Source organism: Hyperoodon ampullatus (assembly GCF_949752795.1).
Source record: "Hyperoodon ampullatus genome assembly, chromosome: 1".
Lineage (NCBI taxonomy): Eukaryota > Metazoa > Chordata > Mammalia > Artiodactyla > Ziphiidae > Hyperoodon > Hyperoodon ampullatus.
Window position 1 is genome coordinate 215500442 of NC_136914.1, and position 13589 is coordinate 215514030.

The window sequence follows — 13589 nt, forward strand, 5'->3', positions numbered from 1 at the left end:
GACCACTTACAAATCAATAATAAAAAGATAACCCAATTTAAAAATGGGCAAAGGATATGAATGGACATTTATCCAAAGAAAGTTTACAAATGGCCAATAAGCACATGAGAAGATGCTAACATCTTCTGAAAAGCAAATCAAACTACAATGAGGTATCACTTCGTGCTCAGGAGGATGACTATAATCAAAAAGACAGATTAACAGCTGTTGGCCAGAAGGTAGAGGAATAAGAAGCTTCATACACTGCTGGCTGAGATGTAAAATGGCACAGTGGCTTTGGAAAACAGTCTGGCAGTGTCTCAAAAAGTTAAACATAGGGTTACCATGACCCAGAAATTCCACTCCAAGGTATATACTCAAGAGAAGTCAAAACATGCATCCACAGAAAAACTTGTATGTGAACGTTCACATCAGCATTATTCATAATAACCAATAAGGGGAAACAACCCAAATGTCCATCGATTAGCTAATGAATAATCAAACTGCGATATTACTGAGCAATAAAAAAAAGTGGAGTACTGGTACATACTACAACATAGATGAACCTTAAAAACACTGTGCTAAATGGAAAAAGCAGTTACAAAATGCCACCTCCTGTATGATTCCCTTTATATGCAGTATCCAGAATAAGCACTTAGTATCAGAGAACAATTAGTGTTTCCCAGGGCAGGGGTTGGGGTGGGGGGAATGGAGACTGACTGCTACAGGAAAGGGAGTTTCCTTTTGGGGTGATAAAAATGATCTAAAATTGATCTGGTGATGGTTGCACAACTCCGTGATACACTAAAAGTTATCGAATTGTACAGTTTCAATGAGTGAATTGTACGGTATGTGAATTATAGCTCAATAGAATTGTTATTAAACGGGGAGCATACCAACAAACTGGATCTCAGAATGGCAAAAGGTTGTAAAATCGCATTCTAAGAGGCAAGGCTGAAGAGACTGGGGGCAAAACAGAAGAAGTTATCTTCAAATATTTAAGGGCTCAATGTGGAAAGGGAATTAGATGCTCTGTGTGGTTCCTAAGCAGACTCTGCACCTCCTTCTGGACTGCTCACTGCCCCCCCGTTACACCCCCAATATCTCCTACACATTTTCGTGTCTCAGCTTAACTGTCACCTCCCAGGGACGTTCCCCCAACTCCCCTTCCCCGTCATCTTTGCTGTGCACTCCCACTCCTAATGACATATTTATTTAATTACTGGGTTACAGTCTGAGGACCTCACTGAATTACCAGCTCCATGAAGGAAGCCTACAGGCTTCCCGTTCACCATTGTCTCCCTAGAATTTATCACCGTGCCTGGCATATATGAGGCACTTAACACGTATTTGTTAAATGAATAAATGAACAAGAAACATAACTGTCAGAGACTACAAACAGTCTACAGAAGGACTTTCTGAGAGTCAGAGCTGCCAACAGATTTGATAAGCTGCCCTGAGTGCCCTTGTGCCTCTCTTCACGGGAACTGTTCAAGCATGTGGGAGACAGAGGTGTCAGGGAACAGATTAATGCACCAAAGAGATGGTCACGTGGGATTTCTTTCTCTGCTGTTTGAAAATCTCATATACAGTTCATGTGCTCTGGAAAAATCCTGAAAGGCAGATAACAAAAGTAATTAAATCAAATCAATCGAAGCACCCATAATCTCTCCACCACGCCGCAGCCACAGGTAACAGAGCGCATCCTTCTGGACGGCGGCAACACAGCATTTCATTATGTGGACAAATGCTACTTTAGTTAATGAGGGATTATGAACATCTCATAACCTTTCACCATAGCTCACACTTATTGGATGCTTAATTGGTGCCAGCCACTCTGCTAAAAACTTCATGGGCATCCGATTCTCTTAAAACCCACTGAGGTGAATACTTAATATTATTCATAGTTCATGTCACAGATGGAGAAACTGGGGTGTAGAGAATCACACAAGTTTCTCAAGATCACAGACTAGCAAATGGCAGAGCCAGTTCAGATCTCTGAAACCTGACTCCAGAAGGATTCCACTGATGTCTGTTGAACAATCACTGAGTGAATGAATGAATGAATGAGTTCTCAGCTGCCCACATAAGGGAGAACTGAGCTGCTCTTAACCAGCTGCTTGGTTCTTATCTCAAAAATGCTCTAAATCTGGGGGCTTCCCTGGTGGCGCAGTGGTTAAGAGTCCGCCTGCTGATGCAGGGGGCACGGGTTCGTGCCCCGGTCCGGGAAGATCCCACATGCTGTGGAGCGGCTGGGCCCATGAGCCATGGCCACTGAGCCTGCATGTCCGGAGCCTGTGCTTCGCAACGGGAGAGGTCACAACAGTGAGAGGCCCGCATACCAAAAAAAAAAAAATGCTCTAAATCTTATGTCACCCATCTCTTTATGGGTCACCCTATCCTAAGGCTAAAAATGGGGTCACTTAACAGCATAAAGAGCATTTCTTTGGCTCCAACTCCCACCTGCTATTGGGGGAATCTTCCTCCAGGGGATCCTCAAATACCTCCTTGGATGGGCCTCTGTGCTGTTTCCCGTCGTCCAGGCTTCTGTCACCCATGGAGCCACTGCAGGGCCCCCTCTGGGCCACTTCGGCCACCCGCCTCCCACACTGGCTGAAGCTGACTGGCTCCCGCAGCTGCTGCAACGTTGCTGCATCCACTTCCAAGGTGCAGTGCCACCTCCTGCTGGGACGGGCGCCGCCAGTGCTGGTGCCACCGCCACCGCCAGTGCTGGTGCCACTGCCACCGCGAAAGTGCCACCAACACTGCCAGCGCCGGGCTCACCGCCTCTGCTGCCGCTGCCATCAGGTTGCTGGAGCCACCGCCTGTGTCATCACCGCGGGGCGCTGGTCGGCTCCCACCACCCTCAGAGGGGGAGGCACGTGCGGGAGCGGGGGGGCTTCTGTCGTTGCCTGCTCAAGCCCCAGTCTATAGGCAGATGAGGGACAGACCGAGGGACAGGACTTCGCGACATACTCAAAATGACCCTCTCCTCCGAGGAAGCGTCACCCTGCGCTACCTTGGGATTTCCTGGGAGATGACGGGTCCCTCAGGCAAACAGGTTCCCGGAAAACGCAACTCATATTCCCGACATCTCTACATCCCACGGGGAGACAGTGAAGGCCAAGCTGGGAGCTGCTTCCCACTCACCCTCTCTTCCCCTCCACTACAAGGAGGCCAAGACTCACGTTTGTGACTCATCTTTCAAAATCCACAAGACCTCATGGTATGCACTTGTGAACTCACCTTACCCTTGACTTCACCCTGGTTCCCTTCCAGGCCTGTTTCTCAGATGTATCATTCTTATGATTGTATTACAAGTATGTCTGAAAGTCCCTTTTGGAATAAGACAGAAGAGATTACAAACGTAAAGGAAATCAAATGAAGAGCATACGTATACACGTTTTAAAAGGAAAGTCCATTTCTAAATTTGCTATGCTTCAATGGGGATTTCTTTCTGAAGACTTCAAAGAAGCAGAAATTGTTGACCAAATGACTTGGTAGATCCAGGTGAAAAACAGGGCTCTCTCGGGACGCCTTACCGAACATGAATTACAGAATGATTGTTCACTCTTTATCCTTTGTAAACAGACATTAAGAACACTGCTGGGCATGGCTGATCCTGGGCAAAGGTGGCCTTCAGGGCCCCCAACCTTCCTGACCCTCCATCATCTTTAGCCCAGAACTCCTTCCTTAAAAGAGCACCTAGGCTCTCGCTAAGCACTGGGTAGGCCACGATAGACAATTCATGTCAAGGTTTTAATCCCAAAACTCCATGCTTTGCAGTCAGAGGGGTCATATAACCCCAAAGGCAGGACCACGTACATAATTTACAAGGCCCAGCACAAAATGAAAATGAGGGCCCTAACTCAAGTTATCAAGAATTTCAAGTGGGATAGGGAGGGTGGGAGGGAGGCTCAAGAGGGAGGGGATATGGGGATATATGTATACGTATAGCTGATTCACTTTGTTATACAGCAGAAACTAACACACCATTGTAAAGCAATTATACCCCAATAAAGATATAAAAAAAAAGAAAAAGAATTTCAAGATGGCGACAGCAGAGCATTAAGCCAAGCACAGGGCCCGATGCAACAGAGGAGGTCGGACATCCAAGCCGGCCCTGCCCCAAGAAATGTAGGACGTATCAAGGACACTGGAAGGCATAATTTAGGAAATTGTTTTTATATATAAACACAAATGCCTATTTTTTAATGGAGAAACACTACAAATTGGCAAATATTTAAAAAATAAGACAGAAGACTTCAGAGACATTCCATTCTTGCAGAAGCACCAGTTGATTCAGCTCTGCAATTTGGACTACTGTGGTGAAAAGGCACAAGAAACAATTTTTACCATGTTTCCATCCAAATCTGCATACCCGTCAGTGTTTTACCTTTTAAGGGACAAGTCTGGAAGGGGTGGTAAGAACATCAATGCCAGGGCAAAGCAGGAAAGGGTCAGATCGCCACGGGCCTGAACAGTTCTCAAAGGCAAAGGATGGGTGTGGTCTGCCGAGGCTGAGAGGAAGGGCTCTAGTACGGGTGGGGGAGGGCAGAGGAGCACAGAGAGAGAGAGATGCAAGGGGCAGGTCGGGTAGTGGCAGGAGGGTCAACAGGACGCGGGTGGGGGAGGGCTCACCCAGGGCCACTGAATTACTTCAGGAAAATCTATAGGAACCTGACAGCGTGTAAAGTTTTAGAATCCGATTTTAAAACAGGGATTTCATGCTCATGAAGGGTAAGATAGACGTGATGCACTGGGTGTCCACTGGGCACTTGTCTATAACGGACACATGAACTTTTTCCCTCTATAAGGGATAGCGTGAGACAGAATCCAAAGGGTAAATGAGAGTTTTTTGCCCTTGAATCGGCTATTATTGAACCTTCACCCAACTCCCCAGATCTCAGAGGTGCCTCGCAGCTCTAGCAAAGCTTTCTGGTCTTGTGCTGAGGCCGTTCTCCATGCTGGGGCGTTAGTCAGTCTTGCCCTACACGTGACACACAGCACCTCCAGGATGGGAGGGTGCACTGGGCGCTTGAGGCTCATTGCTTTGTATGATATTCAGTTGTCCCAGTACCATTTATTGAAAAGACTGTTCTTTCCCCCACTAAATTGTCTTAGCACCTGTGTCAAAAATCAATTGACGGGCTTCCCTGGTGGCACAGTGGTTGAGAGTCCGCCTGCCAATGCAGCGGACACGGGTTTGTGCCCCGGTCCGGGAAGAGCCCACATGCCGCAGAGCAGCTGGGCCCGTGAGCCATGGCCGCTGAGCCTGTGCGTCCGGAGACTGTGCTCCGCAACGGGAGAGGCCCCAGCAGTGAGAGGCCCATGTACTGAAAAAAAAAAAAAAAAAAAAATCAATTGACGGGCTTCCCTGGTGGCGCAGTGGTCGAGAGTCCACCTGCCGATGCAGCGGACACGGGTTCGTGCCCCGGTCCAGGAAGATTCCACATGCCGCGGAGCGGCTGGGCCCGTGAGCCATGGCCGCTGAGCCTGCGCGTCCAGAGCCTGTGCTCCGCAACGGGAGAGGCCACAACAGTGAGAGGCCCGCGTACCACAAAAAAAAAAAAAAAAAAAAAAAAAAATCAACTGACTACACATGTGAGGGTTTATTTCTGAACTCTCAAGTCTATTCCATTGACCTATATGTCTATCCTGCTCTAGTGCCACACGACTGACTATTGAAGTTCTGTGGTGAGTTCTGAAATTACAGAGTGTGAGTCTTCCAACGTTGCTCTTATTTTTCAACCAACATTCAGAGTCTCTGCCATGCTGATAGATCCGGGCATGTGGTTTCAGTTTTTTTCCATTCTAGATGGTGAGGCCCTGGAGGCTGGTGACACTCTTATATCACTCTGTGTTCCAGGGCCTAGTGTAGGGCCGGTGCATGGCAGAGACCCTGAATGTTGGTTGAATTTAATAAAATTGAATGGAATTGAATTGTACTACATATTTGTGTATGTTATACATATGTGTATAACACATATGAGCATGGTGGCTACTTATAACGGGACACAGCGTGGGCTGGTGGCTCTAGATGGAGGGAGGTTAGTACATGTGCTCCAGTCATGCTGGCCGGGCTCAGGTCCTGTTCCACTGCTTTCAAGCTGTGTGACCTTAAACATGCACCTTGTGGGTTCTCGTCAGTACAGTGAGTACCTACAGTAGCAAAAGCACTTATACTTAACTGGCAAACAGAAGGTCCTCAGTAAAAGGGAACTTGCGCTATTATTATTACGGAGAAGAATGTGAGATTCTCTCTCTTTTTTTTTTAACTACTTTATTCTCATTGTGCACTGTAGTTTTCATTTGAACTAATGGTGGAATACAATTTCAAACTCGCCAATTAAGAGTAGTTTGGTCTCTATCATGCGTCAGTTATAAATCGGCACAACAATGCCACATAACAAACGATCTCAAAAACTCAGCGGCACACAGTGTTGAGCATTTATTTCTCACACATCTGTATCGGAGGAATGTGAGATTCTGAAGGGGGACACAAAAGAGAAAAAGGTCAATCTAACATGGGGGGCATCGGGAGAAGCTTGGTGGAGGAGGTGGCACCATGAGTAGGTATTTGTCAGGAAAACAATAGGGAGAAAAGGCATTCTAAGGATAAAGAAGAATTTGTTCAAAGGCCCTGAGGCATGAACCATCCTGAAATGTCTAGAGAACTGCCAGCAGGTCAGCACAACCAGAGTAAGGGTTTAAGGTCAAAGAGAAGGGCCACTTAAACAATGGAAAAACAAAATCAGACCTGCTTCTCAGAAAAGTTTAGGTGATGTCTAACTGAACACCATTCCACCTTTCCAGGGTCACCATTGTGATAATCAGTTATCACGATACAACTGGGGTCTATTAATGCCCGCGGACTTGTAGGTCACACGTTCTTTCCTCTGTTCACAAGTGCTCAGAAGTTTTTAGTTTATTTGTTTGTTTCAGTTTTAGTAACTAATTGGCTTATTTTTCCAGGCTGGTTTAGTTGCTGCAGAAGGTTTTCTTTACCACTAATATCTTACAGAATGATTTCTAAATGCTCATCTTCCCAACCACAAGGAGAGTCTTAAGTGGCCACTTCTTAGCCTTCGTAAGAGCCAGACAGCAATCACTCGCCCTCCAAGCACACATCCAGCAGCGGCAGCTTTGCGGATCAGGACTTGAGACAGAGGCACATGTAGCAGGCAGAGCCCAGACAGGGGTTAGTACTGGGACTAGAGGCGGAGCCATATCCCAGGAGAGAAGCGGTACAAGTAAACAAAGGAAGTCGCTGAAGGAGAGGAAAAAGAGCATGTGCTGTGGCATGAGACGGACGGGCGGAAACGCAAAGTGGGTCTTTTAAGGGAATTTAGTGACAAAGGAGGTCCCTGGAGGGAAAGCGTGAGACAGGCAACTAAACTGAAAATGTCTAGATTCGTTTGCTCACTCATCATTCACGAGGTCAGCCTATTAGTCGATTCTATTAATTCTCTTTGTTCAAATATGTCCCGGGTATTGAGAAAATAACTTGACACCACAGAACAGCACATGGTCTCCAACCATGAAGAACCTGGGACAGTGCGGAGAGAACTCACGGCCATCCGGCTCCTGATACACACCAGGTGTCACCCTAGGTGTGTTTATGGACTCTGTTTCATTTAACTTCACAACACTCCTTTGGTAAAACCAAGAGACAGTCTCCGTTTCTGGCCCCAATTCTCATTGTCCCACGTTAGAGAAAACAGAGGCAGCGGGTGGAAGAGGCATCACTGCGTGAAGGAAGGAAGCTGAAAACTTAGCTTCAGACACCCATCACCTGAGTCTCCCTCCTCCTTCTCAGAACTGTAAGCTTAGGGTTTGGTCTTAAATTTTCATAAAACAAACATGGCTTTTTTCAGTTCACTTTTTTCCCTTTAACACAGCACTGCTCCCAAAAGCGCATGTATTAATCTTGTCATTCTTTGTCCACCGCCCCATAGCAGGCTCAGTCAGTGTGTGTGTGTGTGTGTGTGTGTCTGTGTTTGTGAGAGTGTGTGTGTGTGCATGTGTGCTCCAGTGCTGGTAGGTTCAGTTCAGGCACAAATCAATCGGCAGTGCTGCCATCCCCGCAGGATCTGCCAGGATGCCAAATCCAAATTCTAGGCACAGACGTCCTATCACTACCACAGGACTGCCTCTTTGTGTCATAGTTGCTGTAGCCTGGGGAGCCTGGGTCATCTGAGCACCAGGGGTATTTTGCTTGTTTTAAGTTGTTAAAAAAAAAAAAAAGGGAGTCACAACACAAAAAATAAGATAATCATATCACCCCATCATGCTGCACTCCAACTTAGCATGATTTCATGGTCAACTGGGAAATTCAAAGAGTGCTGTAGAAACAATGAAAGTAAGCATGAGAAATAGGAGGATCTCTATCAATCACTCTTTGTTTCTCAGATGACTTTTCTCCTGAAAAATCAAACAATAAATTATTTATTGAGCACCTACTATGTGTCAGGTACTCTATATCCAATGGAACATGTTAGGATTTCTTTTCACTATTGTCTTTTCTTCGATAAATGATTTAAGGCGTTGATCAGGATGTTTCAGCTGTTTTCTCCTCAAGCAATTTTATATTATGAATGTCTTCAGGAGTTTAATGCTTTGATGGCTATGCATCTTTTTTGCTTTGTTTTGTTTTCTCCCTACTATTGTTTTTCACTTAAAACTTTTCTTTCCCTACCCTCTGATTTTTAGGGAGAAAAAAAAAATCTAGCATCTGGGGTCTGAGACCACTTGAAAAGTCTGGGCCAGGGATTGCTAATGACCTCCCAGAGATAACCCAAATTGCTGATTTAGCAAAGCCCATTCTTGACCTTGACATAAGACAAGACAGGCAAAGGGGAAGGACTTGGGAGGGAGCCCTGAAAGAAAAAGGATCATAGAATCCCTCAGATCTCGCCAGGCCCCCTCCCCCATTCAGCAAACACCTGGCTGAGTTGGAAAACATGACCGGCCCAACCTTCCTATTGGCACCAATTGAAGCTGTCAGCTCTCGGCTTGTCACCAGTTGCACTGGGAGGCCCTGGGCAGCCACAAGAGCCCTAATTAGGCAGAAATGACACTTCTACAACTGACCTGCCAGGACCTTTGGCAAACCATTTAACATCATTAGTTAACATCTTTTAGAAGTGTGAATGTAAATGAACAGCCAGTGGCTTTCAATGGGGTTTGTCGGTGGCATCTCCCCCCGCCCTGCTCACTCTTTCTCTTGTTACATGAATAGTCCGCTTGTTTTCTCCAGAATTGGAGGGAGGCGCTGGGGAAGAAGGCAGAAGAGGACCAGTCCTCTGAGAGGAGAGACATGTTAAAGCGTAAACAAGCTCGGCGGAGGGGCGAGACCGTCTCCTCCAGATGCAGGCCCCCAGGGCCAGCGTGCGCCCAGCAGGTTAGACGGGTGCCAGGTCCCGCTCTACGCGCCGTCCTTGTGAGCGTGGACGGCGACCTTCCTGGGCTTTGGGTAGGTGGGAAATGACTTCATGACTTAAGTGCCTCTGCAATCCTCTTTCTCTCGCACCTCTTCCCACTTGCTGGAATTCTGAACAAGCGGCGGTTTAGCAAATACCTTACGTGCGCACAAATCTAAGCGTACCTAGTCCCTCTCTAAAAGGATGTCGTTCTGGGGGTGACTGCTTCCGACGCCGGTTCGATACTTACACAAATTAGTTCATTTCCTACCTGAAGCGGTTATTTCCCACCTTGAATCACACTTCACTTTGCTCTTTGCTGTACACCCACAGAATCTGTACACGCCAACACTCTCCATCTGTAGGAGGGGGAAAGAGAAACACTGTGAAAATGGCACTCTCTGTGCTTCCGTGCCGCTCACAAGCCCTGTGCTCAGGGCGGCAGGCAGTCTGAGAGGCAGCACCAGGCAGAAGGAAGCGAAGGTTTAGGGGGACGGCGGAGGCCGCTGGTCCCTGCGGGCCTTTGACTTACCACCTAGTCCTTGTGGGGCCCTGGGCAAGGTGCTTTGCCCTGAGTCTCAGATGTTTTCATCTGTAAGACAGAGATAACGCCTTACTGCTTCAAGCGAGAAAAAAAAATAGATGGACATATCATGAGAACTGGGAAGTGGTGTGTAAAGGTAAGGCGCTGCCAAAATCGAGGGGCTATGCTAGGCTCTCATCTATCATCTGTCTTGGAGATGTGACGTTGCGAATCTGTCCTCTTGACTCCCAAGGCACGCTCGACAAAGCCACAACAGCACCACCAGCACATCCCGGGTCCCTCCCTGCCCCCCACCTCCACTACGGCGGCGGCTGCAAGTACTACACAGAAAAGTGCATGGGTGCAAAACAAATTCAGTTATAACAGCCATTTAGGCTCTCTGCTGGATCCATAAACAGTACAACAGGGGAAGCACGTCTTGTCCCTGTCTGAATTTCCGGGAGCCCTGAGGACAGTGGTGGGTACACAGAAGATGCACAATAACTGTTTACTGAGTTGAAATGCAGTGCCGTTTCCAGACCTGGGCTTACAGCAGCCGGAATGTGTGTGCTTTCGGAAAGCAGCACAAGATCCTAAGTGTGCAGAGCTTTACTTGTCCCCGAATTAAAGACGAGTAAAATCAAGCGGGCAGCGTCTGGTGGAGAATGCCTGTAAGCAGTCATGGGAGAGAAGCAAAAGTAAACAATCTTAGTTTGGGGCAGAAAGAGAGAGAAAATACGGGGAAATGTCCTTAATAACAGTAAATGGGAAAGGGAGAGAGCAGCTCATCGTGATGGAGCATTTAGTGCTTTTAAGCTAAATACCTCAGCATATTAAGCAAATAGAGAAAAGCCAGCTAGAAGATGTCAGCAAATTGAACCGACCGGCGCTCAGAAAGCCGGTAGGAGGTGTCTGGTGGTGACCCCTTTTCCCATCACGTGCCTGCTCCGCGCCCGGTAGTTTAGTGTTGCTTCTCCTCTCCAGCTGCGGAGTTTATTGAAAAGCTCTTGCTCCCTGCCTGGTTTTGGCACATTTTCTGCAGGTGCCTCCTACTGCGGCCACAATGGGCTGCTAGGGAGGTTTAGACCTGTCAACAGCGACAGGGGAGGGGGCGGCGGCGGGGGAGGGAGCACAGCCATTGTCTTAAAGGGCCAGCGACATTCTGCGCCGCGGCGGAGCCCGCAGCACCGGCACCTGCTAATGAGATGAATCCTTTCTCCCGCTCTCTCTTTCTCTCTTTAATGATTTAACTTGATCGCTTTGGTTCCTTTCTGGAAGGGAAATTGCTCCATTGATCATATAAAGTAATTGCCTGTAAAACATTGCTCTGCAACAACTACTACTTCCCTGGCTGAAAATGTCACGGCAATTGAAAAGCTCTTAGCCCAGTTCAAGAATGAGGTTGCTCAAGAGAACCGTCTTTGCGTACGTCCGCAGGCACTGGCGTGTTCCGAAAGTTACAAGTTTCTGGTGTGACGGGTGGATTTTTACGACAAAGAATTTCCCTTCCTGTAGCGTAGGAATTCTTGCATAAGACTGTGGGAAACTACCCAAACGAAACTAAAAACAGCCTCAACCCGAAAATTAGATATATTCGTTCAGGCAAGGAGATTATTTTCTCAATCACCCATGGCTTTCTTTTCTCAGAAGCCATGAATTCCGGAGGGACGCCCATGAGGGTCAAGTTGATTGCGGAGAGCGTCATCCCCTAGTTCCCATCACATAAGAAGACGGTATCTCTGTCTAGCAGGTAGCAGGGGCCTTGGATTTGGAAAGAGGAATCAATGTTCTAATTGTTTAAGATTTGCTGATTTTTTCAGACCTGTCACTTGGCGGCAGCAGTGACACACTGTGGGAATGGGGACGGGGACCACACACTTAAGGAGTTTTCATAAATGTTCGTCATCACCATGCCAACGTGAGGGAGTAACTCACCTGGGGAAAAATTACTTTGTCTTAGGCATGAACCTGCCAGCCAAATAAACAGCCGTTAGGGATGGTTTCGTTTTCTTCTGACAGGTGAAAGCCTAAGTTTGTATCTGAATAAGAGAGAGAGGGAGTTTTGTTTCTTGTTTTTTTCAATTTAATTGATGGGAAGCACCACTTGCTAAATGAGATGCCGCCTGCCGCATTACTAATTCGGGAACGAAGCCTCAGGTGAATCACCTTCCAACGGGATGAGCCATGAATATATTTTGTAGCCAATGAAGTAAGGGCAGAGACATGCTTGCTATTGTACTTTTTTCCAAAAGGCAAAAACATCTGCCTGCTTTCTTGACAAACAAGAGTATAGCGAACTCAGATATTAAAAGGCCATTTAAAACTATACCTCTGAAAAAGGCCCCAGAACTTTTTACATCTAAACCCCCTGAAAGGTCATGGTACAAGCTTCATAACTATAAACAGGTACAACACTTTTTTTTTTCCTTGGAATTTAGGAATTTTGGATTTTAGATTTTTAAATCTTTTAATATTGTCAGAATATACATGATATTCAGTTAGGGCAATTACACATATTACACCAAAATACACTGTATATAATAAAAGGTGTTTTTCCTTTAGCTACCCATATGGTGAAGAAAAATTTTAAATTCTTTAAGTTTAAACCCATTAAATAAGTTGATTCCTGGATAAGAAAGAAGAATTACGTTCACAGTCTTTCACCAGCAACTGGAATTTATTTCTTCTATGTGCTTATTATAAGGGAAGTTCTTTTTTGGGGGGTGGGGGCGGTCTGTAAAATGAGGGGGTGGAACTGAATAACCCCTAAAGTTCTGCCTGGCTCTATGATTTCCTTGTCTATAAAAATGATCCCTATCACGGCAAACAGAGAGATGAACGGTAAATACGACCACACAGTTATTTCTAGCAGCTTTGCCTATCAGATAGGCAGTCAAGACAGAGTAAAAGCGGGTTAAGTAAGCCCCTGAGGCCAAGACTAGGAGTGCCTGAACCATCAAGGCCAGACCCCCAGACCCCCTCGTAAAAAGTAAAACGCTGGGCAGCAGCAGGACCGCGCTGGGAAGGTGGCGGTGGGCGGGGCGGGGGGGAGCGGGAGGGTGGCCCGCCTGCGGCTGGCGCCCAGGCCCAGTTTCCTCCTCCTGAACTCCCAGAGTGACAGTATGCGTGGACAGTGTTAACACAGTTTCACCATATTTCTGGAGGAAGAAGAAAATGTGAAGAGGAGGAAAACAAGCCAAAGGAGCACATCGTCAGAGAATGAGCGTCAAATCTGGCCGAAGCCAGGACTGGTTTCACTTTTGCATCCTCCTCTTTTTGTTTATTTGCACATGATGCAAGAGGTCTGAAAAGAATTCCAAAGTTCAGAGACAACAAAACGGGGCTGCACGTCCTGTTCCTCATGTAGGCCTTCGTAGCACATTTTAAACCGCCTGACTTTCCAAGGTAGAACTTAACCTTGGGTTATGTGTCTTTGAACTTCATACTAAATAGTGTTTGTCAAGATGTTGGGCGTGCGTTTAAAAAAAAAAAAGATGCATTTTAAAATGCTGCATCATTCCTATGTCTATGCACATCTATTTGATGAAAGGTGCACGTAGTGATGAGAATTACACCCCGGGCTAATATTTGATTGTTCTGAAGGGTAAGAGCTAACATTCTTCATAGTCAGATTCTCTAAATTTACTTATACAGTGAGAGCCACG

The 13589-nt window shown here is 46.6% G+C and overlaps 1 protein-coding gene across 1 annotated transcript in view; it reads right to left on the reverse strand.

The window, feature by feature from the left end:
• The window catches only part of HSPA12A (heat shock protein family A (Hsp70) member 12A), a gene marked incomplete at both ends in the record, with an annotated part of 156929 nt that extends 147169 nt beyond the window's left edge, over positions 1–9760 (reverse strand). Inside the window, one exon of the mRNA XM_079701623.1 lies at positions 9673–9760. Coding sequence (XP_079557749.1) covers positions 9673–9760 — 88 coding nt within the window. The remainder of the gene's footprint in view (positions 1–9672) is intronic.
• Between the last annotated feature and the right edge of the window lie 3829 nt (positions 9761–13589).